This window comes from Coturnix japonica, chromosome 13 (assembly GCF_054131305.1).
Source record: "Coturnix japonica strain WE chromosome 13, WE-NBRP24, whole genome shotgun sequence".
Lineage (NCBI taxonomy): Eukaryota > Metazoa > Chordata > Aves > Galliformes > Phasianidae > Coturnix > Coturnix japonica.
This window is the reverse complement of record NC_140675.1, coordinates 7,726,518-7,743,263: the sequence shown is the minus strand read 5'-3', so window position 1 is coordinate 7,743,263 and position 16,746 is coordinate 7,726,518. Positions and strand designations below refer to the sequence as shown.

Below are 16,746 nucleotides of genomic sequence, written 5' to 3'. Positions count from 1 at the left end.
GTCTGCACCCTTCAAATACAACTATAGTATCATAGTCTCGTGCGGGTTGGAAGGGACCTTAGAGATCATCGAGTCCAACCCCCGGGATTCGAGCCTCTGTGTAGCAGAGCGGCACTTCTACCACTTGCGCCACAGGGGTGATTCGAACCCAGGGCCTCCAGTATTGCAAGGCAGCATTCCTACCACTTGCGCCACCGGGGCACACCATGGTCTCCTATAACCGGGTTTCAGCTTTGTGTTGCTTATACATGAGTCTTTTGTAGCTGGCTAAGCTTTAACGCTTGCTCAAAAGGATACTTCCTTGTGTGACTACCAAAGGACCACATATCTCTCTAATTTATAACCATATTGCAGGGTTAAGTACTTGCTGTTAGGCTCTTTACACCTGTGCTGTAAATGTGGCTTATTATGGGAACATCTTATACAGGGAGAAATGAAATGAAAGTTACTAATGAATTTTCTAACAATCTCTGATGGGACTAATGGGTTCTCCAGGGGGGAAATCGTTGTGGAGGAGCTACTTGTTACAGAGGCGGCCAACCCAGAGGATCAGCAGATGCTACAGCTGGAGAAGGGCTGAGATCTTTTTGTTGCTGTAGCTGGTCTGTGTGAGCCAGGGAACTGTGAAGTATATGGCTGAACTGATGAAGGTTGGGAGCACACTGAACATTACTGAAGGATTATATAGGAAAATGTGTTTTCATTTGTACTTTTCTAAGTTGTTGTGTGAAAGTTGTTGAACGTTTTCATGTTTTTAAATTCCTTCTTAATTATGGTTATGTCCTGAAATATATTCACTTGGAGTGCATTGAGGAACTGGACGGCATCTGTTCATGCAGTGCTCAGTGGTGGGGGAGGAGAAGCCATTACTGCACTGGGACAGGAATGTGGATGCGGTGCTTTGTTGGGAGCGTTTGGAGAACGACAGCAAAAATGAAGTTTCCATGAGGTTTAACTGTCTCTCGGTGCTGGCAGGAGCTTGCTTCCCAGGTTCACATGCTTTTCTGTTCAGACGGCACTCAGCCCTCCTTCAGCAGACTCCATCCCAAGGATCGTGAGGATTCAATTGCGTTTTGTTCGTTTTCTCAGTAAAATGGCTACTCCAGCGTGGCGCTGAGGTCAAATCTGGAGTTAAGATTTCCGAGGAAGCTCTACAGCGCAGCGCCCGGCAGGGGAGCGCGGATAGCGGATAGCGCCCGCCTCGGTCCTCCTGCGCTGCCACCGCCGGGGGCAGTTCCTGCCTTTCCAGCCTCGCCTCTCTATGGTGCGAGAGGAGGAGCGGTCCCCGCTTCCGGTGGGGCCTGGCGCTCTTTTCTGCCGGGTGTGGCGCGTGGTGATGGCTGTGCCGCTGCCTGACTGTGCTGCCGCCCGCGGGACGAGGTGTAGCGCAGTGCGGGGGGGTGCAGGGACTGAGGTGGCTCCGCTTTTCTTCATGCGCGGGGCCGTGACCATGCTCGCGGGGGACGAGTTCATCAGCTCCCCGCCCAAGAAGACCGTGCGGTTCGGCGGCACACTGACAGACATTCTGCTCAAGTACGAACGGGTGAGTGTGCGGCGCGGGACCGGGGCCCACGTGGGCGACGTGTCCTGGTGAGAGCTGGAGCTGAGCTGCCCTGCCCTGTCCGAGGCTCTGGGCTGGTGCCGGGTGGTTCTGCTGTGCGAGCGGAAACTCCTCACAAGCCCGGGCTTGTGTGGAGCGGATGGGACGCCAATGTCTGCAGGGGTTGCTCCGCCTCTCGGACGCGTTCTGCCGCCGCTGCCTCACGTGCTTTGCCCTCGCGTTCTGTGCGTTGTGATTAAACGCTTTTCAGTTGTTGAGATATGTCAGTGAAACGTGGTGTTTTTTGTTGTTGTTGTTTATTTCTTGATGTATGTTTTTTAGTTCCTTTCTAGAAGCGTAACAAGCATCATTTATTTTTCTTCCCCGTGAAGGGTGAAACCACTGACTTTGAGCTGCTAAAGCATCAGCTGTCAGATCCTGACATAAAGGTAAGGTGATGGCATGGGGACACTCAGCTGTCCAAATGTCACTGCACAAGTTGTTTTGGTGCTTAAAAGCAAATCCTTTGCTTTAAATGCCGGATAACGTATAACTGCTTTTTACTTCATAGTAACTGTCAGAAGTAATGAAAAGCAGCTACTGTCTGTTTATGAGCAGATCTTATGTGCAGAATCCTGATAAGTGTTGTCTCATGCTTACTGACTTTGCTTTAGAGTGAGAAACTGTTTTTTGGTGAGATGTTTCTTCCAGACACCATTTTACTAGGTCAGTAGTGCCTGTCTCTACAGATTCCTTAATGTAGGTAAAACCACAACTGCTGACTGTCAGAACCTTTATGTTGTGAATTACTGCCTTTTTCAGCTCTCACTAAGAACTTAGTTAATTGAGCATTAAGATTCTTATGTATCTAGTTGTTACAAGTAGTAATTTCAGGGCTGTTCCTTACAGCTATTGATAGCTACTGTGTTTTTCTATTTCTTTTTTCCTTTTTGTAGTGTTTTAGTTAAACCACACAGTTGTTAGAAGGGTGCTGCAGGAAGCATAATGTTATCTAGATTTTCTTTTCCTTCTAAATAGAGTATTCTGTAAAATACACGTTTTTTTAGCAGATCTTGTGGGGAGAGCAAGCAAAATTAGTGTAAAAATTTCTCCGTATAATTGGTTCTGCTTCCAGATATTTCTTACTTGAATACTTGAATTTTCCTCTGCTTAAACTAAGAGCAAAACCAAAAGGAAAGTAAGATTCTAAGTAAAACAGATACATTGTTTGTGAATGAGGTTTGCATACCTTGCTCAGCTTGTTACATAAACTTCCCATGCAGGCTGTTGGTCGGCCTGTGTGTGTGTATTCTTGCGTTAAAGAATTTTCATTGGTGAGGGTGCAAGTTTAGTTCAAGAAATTTCTTCTGTGCTTGTATGAAAATAATTTTAATTTACAGTCTTAATCTTTGACTTGTGATTCTGTGGGTTTTGCTACTCAAAAAAATTCTATTGTTTTTGGTCATATTTTTATTAAAATAGATTTGTGATTTTTTTATTTTATTTTTTTTAAAATACATATATTATTCCTGTATATTATTCCTGCTTATATTAAGGATGCCCAGATCATTAACTGGCTGCATGAATTTCGAACTTCTGTCACATATCTGACCAAGGACTTCGAGCAACTGGTCAGCGTTTTGCTGGTAAATACTGATTTATTATATGGAAAGGTTAAGAGTTTAGTACTCAAAACATCTGTTTGACACCTTGGTCTTTACTTACTTTCAGAAGCTGCCATGGTTGAGAAGAAGCCGAGAGGTAGTGGAAGAATATCTGGGTTTTCTTGGCAATCTGGTGTCAGCACAAACTGTCCATCTTAGGCCATGCTTGAGCATGATTGTATCCCAGTTTGTTCCTTGTAAGTTTTTTTTTTCCCTCTTAATATTCTTAATTATTTCAAAATAATTATTTTGTATATGAGTTGTGTATGCAGAATTATACATCACAATCTAATTGTATATTTTCTATTGATTACTTTAACTTTAATGACTGGATTGCAGTACAAACCATTTTATGTACCTAGACTTCAGAAGATCTATTCTAATGGGTAACTAAAACTCTAAAGGCTGTTTATTTAAGATGTTTGGGAGGGGGAAGAACTGTGTAATGTTACAACTGAAAAAAAGAGTCTCTAATGGTGATCGTATGAGATGTTCTTAAGAACCTCCTGGTTTTCTGATTGAAACAGTTATTTCAGAAAGTCTTGTGGATAATTTTGATGTTTTAGTCACACTGAAGACTGTTGTCAGTGCACTTCCATTTAGCATTGGAATTGTTGCCTCATAAATTTGCACAGTATTCCAATAATGATCTCATTTTTGGTAGCTCGAATAACCATCAGAGAGGATGATGTGGACATTTCAGATTCTGATGATGATGAAGAAAGTGAGTATGGAAGGAAATATGGCTTACGAATGCTTTTGTAATGCTTTTACTATGTTGGTTTATTTTTGCTAAATTACTTTGCAGGAGTTGATATAAAACTTTAGTAGCTGTACATCCTTAAATTACAAAGTCAGGAATTTTTTTATACTTGAATCAATGGTGTTATGAGTTAATCCTCATTACTTGCAAAATACTGGTATTTACTGGTGCAGTATTTTTAAGATTCAAGCTGAATGTTCAGGAGAGCATTCTTAGTCCTAGATAGTGTCAAAGCCAAAGGATAGGGAGGAGTTGTCTGTTTTCATTTTACTTACTTCAATAAAACTGGTCTGTTTGGGAAATTCTTGAGGCTTTTTGTTGTCTGCTTGTGGTAAACTCAAATACAATTGATATAAATAATGAAAACTATGTGTTTATTGATTAGACAGATTGAATTCTTACAGGATAATTAACTATCTGCATCTTTGTATCTTGAATGCTGTATTGAATTTCAGCTTGGGTTGACATACCTATTCCTCTGGTGTTTGCTTGTGGCACTGTTTGGATTCAAGGGGAAAAAAAAATCATAGAATCACAGAATGGTTTGGGTTGGGAGGGACCTTTAAGATCATCTCATTTCAACCTCCCTGCTGTAGGCAGGGACACCTCCCTCTTGACCAGCTTGTTCAAAGCTCCATCCAGCTTGGCCTTGAATGCTTCCAGGTAGGGGGCACCCACAGTCTCTCTGGGCAACCTGTTCCAGTGTCTCTCCACCCTTACAGTAAAGCATTTCTTCCTAATAATAGCTAGTCCAAATCTTGCTCTCTTCCAGTTTAAAAACATTTCCCAGAATTCAGGTGGCTCATCTCATTATTGTTAAAGAAGCCTAATTATTTGTGTTCTTGTTTTAACTCTTGCTAAATAAGGCATAATTTTTTATTTTTATCTAGTTTCTCACTTGATTTTAATGTATAGTGTGCCCCGGTGGTGCAGTGGTAGGAATGCCACCTTGCAACACTGGGGCTCGGAGTTCTAATCCCCCCTGTGGCACAAGAGGTAGAAGTGCTGCTCTGCTACACAGAGGCTCGAATCCCGGGGGTTGGACTCGATGATCTCTAAGGTCCCTTCCAACCCGCATGAGACTATGATACTATGATATTTTCTAAAATTTTTTTTTTTTTGGGGGGTGTAAATTTTCAGTTTCCGAGTTAGGCATTCAGCGTAAGTAGTATGGCAACAATACCTGGCTTTGGTGGTGGTGGCAAATTAAGAATTTGTTAGCATAACATGAATTGTACTTGGAGTTAATTTTCATAGTTACTTTAGTAGTTGGGCAGTCCAACTTAAAAACAAAAAACAATGCAAAAAAAAAAAACCAAAAAAACCCTGACAACAAAACCCAGTGAATGCCGTCTCCTTGGGGATCTTTAAAATGTTTAACTGACTTGAACTGTTTTAATTGATTCCTGAGTTAGTTTTCTGCAACCAAATGGATAATAGCACCTTCTTCGTTCTCTAGGCCTTTCTGAAAATTTTGATACATGCCACAGAGCATTGCAGACTGTCGCAAGATATGTTCCTTCGTAAGTATTTAATTCCTTGGTTTCTTCTGCTCTTTTCTTATGACAATAAAGCTTGGATATAAAGCTCAAGAACATATATATATATATATATAAGGTATATATATAAAAATATATATAAAAATATATATATTTTTTTCTTCTCCATATTGGAAATGCAATACTTAATTTAATTGAATGACTCTTCCTAATGCCCAGTAACTGATAGGATGTTATATCCAATCGTAAAATGCCAATAGACATCAGCAGCTGACAATCCTGTTAATAGCAATAGGAAACACAAGGAAAGTCATGCTTATAGCAGCTGACTTGAGGTAGCTTTTAACAAATCCACAGTAAAAGTTTACTGCCTGTTGTCTCTGCAGTAACAGAACAAATGTTATGTAATCAGTTATCTTAAAATAACATTACTGTGAAGTAAGAATAAACTGATTCCAGTCTGTTTTTGTAGTGCTGGAGCTTGTTCTCATGATAACAAACTGTATTTTTTTTTTCCCCCTTAATGCAGAACACTGCAGTTTCTTATGCCAATACTTGTGGAAAAATTTCCTTTCATTAATAAATCAGAAAGAACTCTGGTAAGAACTGTGAATATTACATCTATTTGTTCACTCACTTCTTAATATAGGAAAACACTCTACAGTATAATGATTGATTTGGTGGTATTTTATGCAGATTTTTGAATGTGTCGTTTAAAACTCTTGTAATTTTTTAACTATGGAAACATATGTCCAGGTGTGCCTGTATCATGAAAGGTTGTCCAAACATGCTTAAGTTCCCTGTACATAAGCATTATGCAGCTGTTTAATGAGATAATTGCATGTCTTTTTCCACGTGATTGTTTTCTTAATCAGTGCACAAGATGGCCTTCTTTGATAATAAGTCTCAGAGTTGTGTAGTAAGGATAATGTGGAATACCTGTCTCAGTGTAAAAATTAGAAAGTATTCTTTGGAAGAACAAGGAATTTGATAGGCAGACAGAAAGCAATGGATGATTTAGATGAAATCCATAGGATAGGTTATTGTGTAGTTTTATTACATGTCTGTTACGATGCTCCTGTGTGGTGGAAAGCAAGCTGGAGACTTTGAAAAGTTACTGTTCCTGTATGGTCTTTATTTTCACTCTTTACAACTTGATATGTTGTCATTTGCTTGCTCTACTCATTAAAGTCAGATGGAGCTGTTTTGAACCTCTCAAGAACTACTTCTTCCCTCCCTGCACTGAATACTTGGCACTTCTTGCTAGATTTTTTTTTTTTTTTTTTTTTAAATCCAAATAGCTTTGGGCATCAAATCTGTATCTGCAAAATGAGGTAGATGTTGCTCAAAGGATGTTAAGGGATTTATTTATCTATTTATTTATTTTAAGTATTTCACTGAGATGCGCATTGTGGAGAAATTTTTTCAGGGTGGGACTCAAGTGGAGCATAATTGACATGTTGACCGTGCATTGTTGCTGAATATTTTCAGCTTATAGATTGTCATTAAACTGGTGCTGTCTGTTATATGCGCTGAGCAATATAGCCTGTTGAAAAATTGTGTGTGTTTGTGTAATTAAGGGTTGCATTATATTACATACTTACAAAGAGACTGTGGTGCACTTAAATGTGTCTTTTTAGCTGCTTGTATGTATTAGCTTGACACTTCTACTCTATAAAGTTGCACTTTTGCCATTTGCGTTTGTATATGTGTGGGAGTGCATGTTCACTTACAGAACTTGTTGGTTCTAATCTGTTTGAATTGTAATCAGAAAAACTCTAAGGATGTTTAGCTGTGGTACTTAGAATTGTCTGTTTATTATAGTAACCAGAAATGAAGATCTCTTGGCCTCGCTTCAAACAGTGCTGCTAGACCTGATTCTAGAATTTTTGAGTAATATGCTTGTTGTTTTCATGTTCTTGGGAAGGTTTATGCAAAAAAAAAATCATATGGAAATTGATGACTTATGCTTATTCTGCTGGAGATACTTGGAAAAAGGTACTTTTCACCTGTATCTGTCTCTTTAAATGACAAGTTAGGAAATATATTTTGTAAAAATCCTTGACATCCTAGACTTTCAGTTAACATTCTTATAGATATCTCTTAATTTTGTGTTATAGGAATGTTATGTTCATAACCTACTACGAGTTACAGTGTACCTTCCAACACTGAGGCTTCAGATTCTGGAACTTATTGTTGAAAAGCTGCTAAAGTTGGATGTGAGTTTGCTCTGTATAGTCTTTCAAAGAAGAATTACGTTAAAATACTCTTCAGTATTAAGCTTAACAAAAATTATGTTCCAGTAGAACTCACGATCATCAGAATAGGGCTGTTGTGGTTTAACGTGGCAGGCTAAGCACCACACAGCAGTTTGCTTGCACCCACTGTCCTCCTTGTGGGATGGGAGAGAAGCTGGAGGGGGCTTTTAGCAAGCTGGTCTAGAGGAGGTGTCCCTGCCTATAGCAAGGGGCTTGGAACTAGTTGATATTAAAGTTCCCTTCCAACCCAAACCACTCTATGATACTGAACAGGAATGTTTCATATTGCTGTTATGGTCTTATAAAACTTAATTTCTTGTTTGTAGGTTAGTACTCCCCAGCAAGATATTGAAGATGCTGAAGAAGCTGCCAATAACAGTGAGGAAAAGTCTACAGAGGAGGGACTTTTTGACATGGTTGTTTATTTTGTTTGCTAAGTTTTTTAGTGGAATTTTCACCTTTGAAATCCTCTGAAACTTAACTGTAATAATACATTATTGCTTTGTTGTAGCTGATCTGTAAACAGGAAAAATGAAACAGATTTTCAAGCCTGAGTAGCTGACAAATGATTAATGTATTCTCCCCATGCCAAAATTAATCATATAAATATCCAGAATATGTATGGTAGATCAGTTTCCTTATGAAAAAAACTCAGGCAGCTGTATATAAAGCTTATTAAAGAATTAGTTGTAATTGACTTAGTTTACAAAAATGTTGCTTAGACTGAGCTGTACTGGTGTTGCTTTAAAAAACAGCAACAAAAACTTCACCATGAACATAGATACTTTGTTTCATTTTTCTCTATATAATTATAATTAAGTTATGGCATAGTGGTTACGCACCCTTCATATGCACTATCTTACCTACCAGGAGGAAGATGATGAAAGAAAAAAAAACGAAGTTGTCTCTCCCAGTAATGAGAGAATGGCCCATCCACTTGCAGAGCGACTGGATATTTTGATGACCATCCTGTTTGCCTATATTAAAGATGTTTGCCACGTGGATGGTAAGAATACAGGAACAATAAATTTGTTTTTCTAACAAATAGGAAAAACATACGAAGAATTCTCTATTGCAGCAGCAGAAAGTGAGTCTTCATCCTTTAGTTGTAGAGTTCTGCTATTAGTGCCTTCTGGGCTTTGACTGAAGCTGAAGGTGTCATTAACAGCCTGATCTTTAGTTGGAGACATTTTGACTGCATAAATATGGCACTGTACCCAAAGTGTAATGTGTTGGGAGTAAGAATAAATAGTTTTCTTTTTTCACTGTGCTATTAAACTTCTTAGGGGGGTCAGAAAAACTTTCTAATTAACCACAGTATTTTATTGTTTGCTTTGCTGTTTTAAGTATTAGAATTGTGGATCCTTTGAATATCGTAAACATAAGAAGTAGATTAGACGAACCAGGCTTTTCACTCAGTTGGAAGTGGTAAAGGACTTGTATTAAAGGAAAAACCTGATTTTATTTATGTATCTATTAGGAACACAAATCTTACACTAGCATTTATTAAGGGGCTGAATATTAGACTTATTTAAAACAGAATGTTTAGAAAATTGTTTTATCACATTAGTGAGGCAATTTTATTTTTTAGTATTTTCTTTTGCCTCTTCTGAAGAAGCACGTTTGCAGCCTGTCAGTATTGCACATGCTTACATTCACAGATATAATCTAATGTAAAAAGAAGTATATGAGGAATAATTGAAGTTCTGGAAGGTCTCACTACAAGCATTTTATTTTAGGCGCTTTGTAAGCTTACAAGTTAGCTTGACAGTAGCTTTGCTTGTTTCTTCCTGATTCAGGAAGATAAAATGCCTTTTTCACAACATGAGGGCAGGAATGAAACTGACGTGACTCATTTTTGTTTTCTGTTTGTTGTTGTGTAGGCAAGCTTGATATCAACAAGACAAAAGATTTGTATCGGGATCTTGTTTCTGTTTTTGACAAGCTCATTTTACCAACCCATGCTTCTTGTCATGTACAATATTTCATATTTTACATCTGTAGCTTAAAATTGGTGAGTACAAAGTGTTGTTAAAATGAAGTGTCTTTAAGTCTATACTTTATATTTTCTTCAAGAGTGAGTTGCTTTTTTTCCCTATAGGTCTACAGTATGTTTTCTCTGAAGTTTGTATATCAGGATTTATTAGTATCCTTTTTCTCCTTGCTTTCTGTTACTCCTTTTTTCAAACTCCTGTTATATTTTATTATTATTATATTTGTTATATTTTCAACCTTCCCCATGCTGTTCATAAATGGCAAGCAGCTCAAAACCAGCCCATTGTGAAGGAATGTAGTAATAGAAGTCTTTTACACGAGTCAGTTGGACTTTTAAACCTGAGGCATAGTAATCTTGCAAATTTGATCAGCATCCAAAAACTGTGTTTAGCTCTTCAATTTGGAATTTGTATTTACTGATTGTTCCCTCCATTTTTCCATCTCTTAGGCAACAGACAATTTTTTCTCTTTACCATTCTGAAAGAAAAACACCTGTACTTTTGGCATAAGATTAGCTGAAGATCCACTTAGCATTATCTTTTACCTCTGACAGTGGATAGCAGATGTATTGTAAAGAATACTTGAATATAGCAAGCATATTATAGTGCTTTGTCAGAATAGCGTCTCGGTCTCTAACAATAGTTCAGTAACTTCCTGAACAAAAGCGACGTTCCTTTGCAGGAGCATTGCAGGATAGACAAATTCAAGGGGAAGGTATCTCATCACTTTTTAAATTTATTTAGTGATATAATTTTTTGGTATTTGTGTACTTTGTATGCCAACAAGTCTTGGAATATGACTATTTATGATAAAGAACCGCTTTATGTATTTCTCAAAGTTCAACTTACTGCTGTTTTCATTGGATCCTATCTCTACTGCTCCAGGGGTGGTTAATAGTTACTTCCTGTTTAAACTTGTTAATGTTTTTATAGACTTCTATGGTTTGACTAAGCAAGTTGTTGGAACTGAATATTAGCAATCTATTGTTATTACTATAACTACTCATGTTTTCTGTGTATTCCAGGGATTGGCTGAGGCATTTTTAGACCATCTCTGGAAAAAACTGCAGGATCCAAATAATCCTTCGGTGATAAGGCAAACTGCTGGGAGTTACATTGGCAGCTTCTTAGCAAGAGCTAAATTTATTCCAGTTGTGTAAGTTCTTTTGATATGAGAGCATGGATAGGTTTTGTTGACTTTAGGCTGAGTTATGGATACTCAGTATATCTGATATTCAGAAATATATGTATTTTTAATGCTCTTTTAAAGTATTTTATATGGATTCTGAGACGGGGAAAGTCAAGTGTTTAACTATTTTTGTGCATACTGAAAATATTTCAGCAAATAGATGAGAATCTTTCTATTTTGTATTCATACATTCTATATTTTTATGCTGTTAAAGGTGTGCACTCAGTGATTTTAATGGTGAACTTTAATTTGATGTTGTAATTACATGTTGGACAGTGCTTATATATATATGGTATATATATAATTTATATTATTTATATATATTTATATTTTTATATATTTATATATATAATATATATAAACAATATATAAACTATATATATATATTAAAAAATATAAATATATATATATATATATTGTTTGTTGCACATGCCCATGCAGTGTGCATTCTTGAATTCATCTCTTCTGGCATCTTGTGCTTTCACTGGAATTTTTGGTACTGTTATGTTGATTTATTTCCTGCTGATATAAAGGAGAAAGCTCATAATGCAATATACTTTTTCTAGTAATATCTCAGTTACAAAACATTAACTAAGAAAATTGTTTGAATACTTGTTTAACATCTTTTCTATGCCACTTTATAATCTATTTTTACACGTTATTTTTCTCTATTAAAGCACAGTAAAAGCATGCCTGGATCTCCTAGTTAATTGGATGCATAAATACATTGATAATCAGGATACAGGGGCTAATGCTTATTGTGATGTAGCTCTCCATGGGCCATTTTATTCTGTGTGTCAAGCAGCATTCTATACACTTATTTTCCGTCATAAGCAACTTTTGGATGGAAATTTAAGGAAAGGTGAGTCTAACAAGTCTGAAAGGTGTTGGGATTCATTTGCATGATTTACTGTGGATTTGTTTTGTAATGGTTAATTCAGTCAAGTATTTGACAGATTTATGTTGTACTCTAAATGAAATAAGATAGCTTACACACCTGGGCTACCAACCTAAATATTTTTTTCTTCATTGTTGAAAGCAGTGCAGGTAACTCCTTAGCTTAGATTTCTGGCCCCGGTTGCTTGCTGAGCACGTTTGAATTCCAGCTGAGTTGCTCTAGTGTGATAATAGTCCATAAAGTCTCTGTCCTTTACAGTTCCCATGTAAATGTAGTGCATTTGGAAGGGTCTCTCAACTGTGGCAGTCTGCCATAAATTGGAATAGCTTTTCTACTCAACAAGCTATAGGCTAGGTCTCTACTGTAATAGAGATATGCTGGATTTGCTTCTGTGATCTTGTGTGTGGTAGTAAGATGGGAAATTCTTAAAAATTCAGTTAAGCTTATGTAATGTATGACCTGTGTATAATAGGCTTAATTGATAATTGTTTTTATTTTGAAGGTCTGTCATATCTGCAGAGTTTAAATTTTGAGCGGATTGTCATGTGTCAGCTAAACCCTCTGAAGATATGTATACCTTCTGTTGTAAACTTGTTTGCTGCCATTACAAGGTACCTTTTTGGTCGACTTCAGTTTCATCTAGATACCATTTTATAGATGTGCGTGCATAACAACAGCACAGTTATTTAGAACTTGAGATATATAACACAGAGTGTTGATTGTTATCCAAGAGAACACAGAATTTTGCCCATGTTCTAGGTGGGACCAGTTTGTTCCTGGTTCAGTTGCAGTTAAATCCTACAGGACCATAAAACTGTTTCACTGCTGAAGTATTGATGCCAGCATGGTTCTAATTGGAGTAAAATTTGCAGGAGTGCAGAGGAATACACTCTAAAGTACATCTCCTGCTGGCTGTCTTGGAAACACCTAATTTCAGTTCCAAAATGGAAGGTAGAAATGATGTTAGTTAAAAAATAACTTTTGTATTGAATACCTTCTGAAACACTTGCAATCTTTGTGCTAGAAATGCTCATCTCTCCCTTATTATCTTCTAAAGGAAATATCAGTTGGTGTTCTGCTATACAATTATTGAGAGAAATAATCGGCAGTTTATACCAGTTGTTCGGAGTGGCACTGGGGGTGACCTCGTGCAGATGTGTACTAACCCGCTTGATAGTTTCTTCCCCTTTGATCCCTACATGCTCAAAAGGTATGGTTGATAAATAAAGAGTTCATTTTTGTCTTGTAGCAAATAATAAGCTAAAGTCTGTAAGAAACACAATTGATTTTCTTCCCTGAGCTTTAGTACTTCTGATGTTGTGTATCTTAACCTGTGGTTATCTTTTAAAAATTTGGAAAAGAATTTGGGAGAATAGTGTAGTTGTTGAAAATGTCTAACTAGGGATTAGAAGACCTAATTGTATCAGAACTTCTTAGGCAAACAATTTTAATTTATGTTTATAAGCGAAGCAGAGTAATCTTTCACAGAATTAATTAGGGATTATATAAGGACAGAGTTGTTTGTGAAATCCTGAAGATGGCTGTCATAATTCCAAGTGTTTTATATTGTATAGTTAAAATAAATCCATACCGTTTTTACTGAATAGAATAACTTGCACTGTCTTTTAATTCTGCTTTCAGATCAAAGAAGTCCATTGAACCATTTTACCAGTTTTGGGAAGAACTGAGTGCTGAAGATCTAGAGAATCTGAAGAAGCCAATTAAAAGGGTAATCTGTTTAAAAATGTAGTTTAGTAGCCACTCTGTCAGCTGCTTTTATTTGCTTAGTTAGTTAGCTGGTGACTAAGCATAGCAAACATGAGAAACAGTGACTAAAATCAGTTAGGAAACTTTAGGAATTGATCCAAACTTACTTCACCCCTCTAAGAAGAAGAGTGTGTATGGCACACAGGACAACTGTTAGGAGCATCTGCATGGATGCAGTCTCGTCACTGGGATCCATTCACTGTGTAGACAGTTGTTTACAATATGTGTACATCTAATTCTCTTTCCATCCTAACTTGTCATGACAGTTGTAGTACATCTCAAGTTCTTCCAGTGCTTTTATGTAGTCTGTTTACCTTCTTGTGGGACGTCTATCCTTTTTCAACTGTTTGGTCAACTGTGTATTTCTTAGAATCGTAGAATGGTTTGGGTTTGGGTTGGAAGGGACCTCAAGGATCGTGAAGCTCCAACCCCCTGCCCCTTGCAGGGCCATCAACTTCTATATATAATACTAGAGCAGGCTGCCCAGGGCCCTATCCAGCATGGTTTTGAACACTGCCAGGGACAGGGCATCCATGTCTTTGTAGTGGAGGTGCTCCAGCCCTTGGATCATTTCTGTGGCCCTCCTTTAATACCTCTCTAACAGCTCCCTGTCTTTCATGTATTGGGGACCCCAGACCCGGATGCAGTACTGCAGATGGGGCCTCGTGAGGGCAGATTAAAGAAGGGCAATTACCTCCCTGTCTCTGCTGGACACCCCACTTCTGGTGGAGCCCAGGATACCATTTGCTTTCTGAGCTGCAAAGAGCACACTGCTGGCTCATGTTTTCTTGCCTTTCTGTGATAACATGGAAAAATGCAGTGCAGCGGATTTGTAGGTGCCTTTTGTTAACTGGTGAGTTTATTGATTTTACTGTAGAGTTTTGATAGGAGATTTGGTGAATTTCAGAATTTATTTTAAAAATGCCCTTTTTGGTTTTAGCAGTTGTTATTTCTGTCATATCTTAATAGAAACCTGGAATGTATTTTTGCTCTCACTGATCCTTTTCAATTCATGCAGGGTACTTCTGAAGATGAAGACGATGACTTTTTGAAAGGAGAAACCCCTCAAAATGAGGGCGTGGTTGAAATTACTCCAAATTCTTATGAGTCAAATACCCGGAGCCCATTGAGCAGTGCTGGCTCTCCTTTGGACTGTCATGTGCAATATCCACACTGACCTGGAGAACTAGAAGTGGAAGGTTGAAAATTGCGTGCCATTTTTTGCTCACAACGAGACCTTAGCTCACTCTCTGAAGTGGCAAATGCTTCATGATCAGATTTCTATGGATAGTTTATGATAAATTCATGTGCTGCTAGAAAAGTCTAGAGAATAAATAGGGTGATATTTTACAAATTTCACATTGAAATGATTTTTATGACTTACGAGGGTTTTTTTAATAGTTTTTCTTGACCTTTTAAAAACTTTTGTTTTTTGTTTTGTTTCTGTATGAAGTTTTATATATTGGGTGAATTTCTGGTCTTTCTTCTTATTGATTTTCGTGTGACCAGAAATCCATTGTCAGTATTTAAACTGTTCTCTGCTGACCTTTTTTCAGTTGGTTTCAAATCATGCTGTGATTTATACGCGAAGTGGTGATTGTTGGAAGTGTTGAAAATGAGTAGCTGAAAGTATGATTTGTAGATAGTTTTATTTTAGGTGCTTGAGAAGCACTCTGAAAAGGTATTTATTTTCAGGATTTGTAGTTTATATCTGAATGTTGAAAATATAAACAAACAAACTCTACATCCCTTGTAGAAAGGAATCTGCTATTATTGTGTTGTTTCATAGTTTCATAGTTTTGTGTGGGTTGGAAGGGACCTTAGAGATCATCGAGTCCAACCCCCGGGATTCGAGCCTCTGTGTAGCAGAGCGGCACTTCTACCAGTTGCACCACAGGGGATTCGAACCCAGGGCCTCTGTTGTTGCAAAGTGGTGTCTTTAACCACTGCGCCACCAGAGGCACACCATTCTTCACTGACATACGAGTTTCTCTGTCAATATTTGTTTTTCTCATGATGGTATTCTCTTTTTGATTCTAAGCAGTGGAAAAAAAGATTTTGTTTGTAACATATATTTGAAAATTTAATGTGTGTGTTCATCTGCCCTTTTTAGTCTTAGCTTGTGGGTTTTCAAGATAAATGTATTTATTCAGAGCCAATAAAGGCTGATGCAAAGAGTGCCAGTTCTACACTTTGTACTTAACTGAAGATCTCTCTGTAATCTAACTACTCCAAAGCTGGGATGATTGTTCTGACAGACTAAAAAGTAGTTTCAGGATGATGCTGCAAAATCTGTTAGTATAAATTGGAACTTAGCATTTGTTTATAATTTTAATTGTCTTTACTGTTGTTCCTGTACACGGTAATTTCCATATGAAATAGTTGTCTCTTTCTCTCGGCACATAAATACTCTTCTCACAACCATGGCAAGGAAAACGCTGTCTGGATGCTGTCTTTTTCTGCTCTTTCACTTTTATGTCTTCAGCAACAGTCAGTCACTTAAAGTGAGGCTCTGTAAAACCTGGCAAGGTTAGCTTAGCAAGCTTCCATGTCTTGTTAAAACTGGGAGGGGGAAGAGGGGAAGGCAAAGTGACACAGTGTAACATGAAAAATGTGCGGGCATTGAACTCTGCCCCTCAGTACTGACAGTTCAACTTCAATTTGCTAAAGGGACTTGTTTAAAAAAATAAAGAGGCAGGAGCTCCTTAATGTTTCCATGGCTCTTCTATGATCCCTCTGTTGTTAGGCTTAGTAGAGCTGCAGCCAGCAGTGCTAGAAGATGCTGGCGTTTTGCTGCACAGACTGTTTTGTAAGTGCTACTTAAAGAGGTGGAGATTTTGCTTCACTTGGGAAGGCCCCCTGTGAAGCATCTTCTGTAGAAAGTATCTGCTGTAGCTTTACCTTTCCAGTCTAATTTTCACAAAATAGAGCGTGTGGTTTATTTTCTTCAGTCTACGTTGAGCATTATCCCCGTTTGCTCAGGCTGCCCTCTCCTGCTTGGGACTATTTTGGGCGAAGGCTTCACAGAGTTGGGATGGTTTATGTGTAAATCAGCTGATGGCGGTCATTTCCAAAGCGGTTTCTTAGAGTTCCTGAATAATGACGCAATGGAGGAGCAGCGCTGCTGAGCGGTACGAGCTGTGTGGGCTCGGGGAGCGGCGCTGCTTTCCTGAA

At 38.0% G+C, this 16,746-nt stretch overlaps 1 protein-coding gene across 2 annotated transcripts; it reads left to right on the top strand.

Moving 5' to 3' along the window:
* Positions 1–1,287: 1,287 nt before the first annotated feature.
* RRN3 (RNA polymerase I transcription factor RRN3) lies at positions 1,288–16,008 on the top strand. 2 transcript variants are annotated; one of them, XM_015876429.3, is made up of 17 exons: positions 1,288–1,543; positions 1,933–1,989; positions 3,097–3,186; positions 3,272–3,401; positions 3,869–3,928; positions 5,427–5,490; positions 5,996–6,065; positions 7,587–7,685; positions 8,051–8,140; positions 8,595–8,730; positions 9,608–9,738; positions 10,744–10,874; positions 11,585–11,769; positions 12,308–12,416; positions 12,863–13,015; positions 13,447–13,534; positions 14,591–16,008. In XM_015876429.3, the coding sequence occupies exons 1-17, from the start codon at positions 1,337–1,339 to the stop codon at positions 14,747–14,749; spliced, it is 1,959 nt and encodes a 652-aa protein (XP_015731915.1). In that variant the 5' UTR covers positions 1,288–1,336; the 3' UTR covers positions 14,750–16,008. The 2 variants fall into 2 exon arrangements, with proteins under 2 accessions (XP_015731915.1, XP_015731916.1); XM_015876430.3 differs by lacking the exon at positions 3,097–3,186.
* Positions 16,009–16,746: the final 738 nt, after the last annotated feature.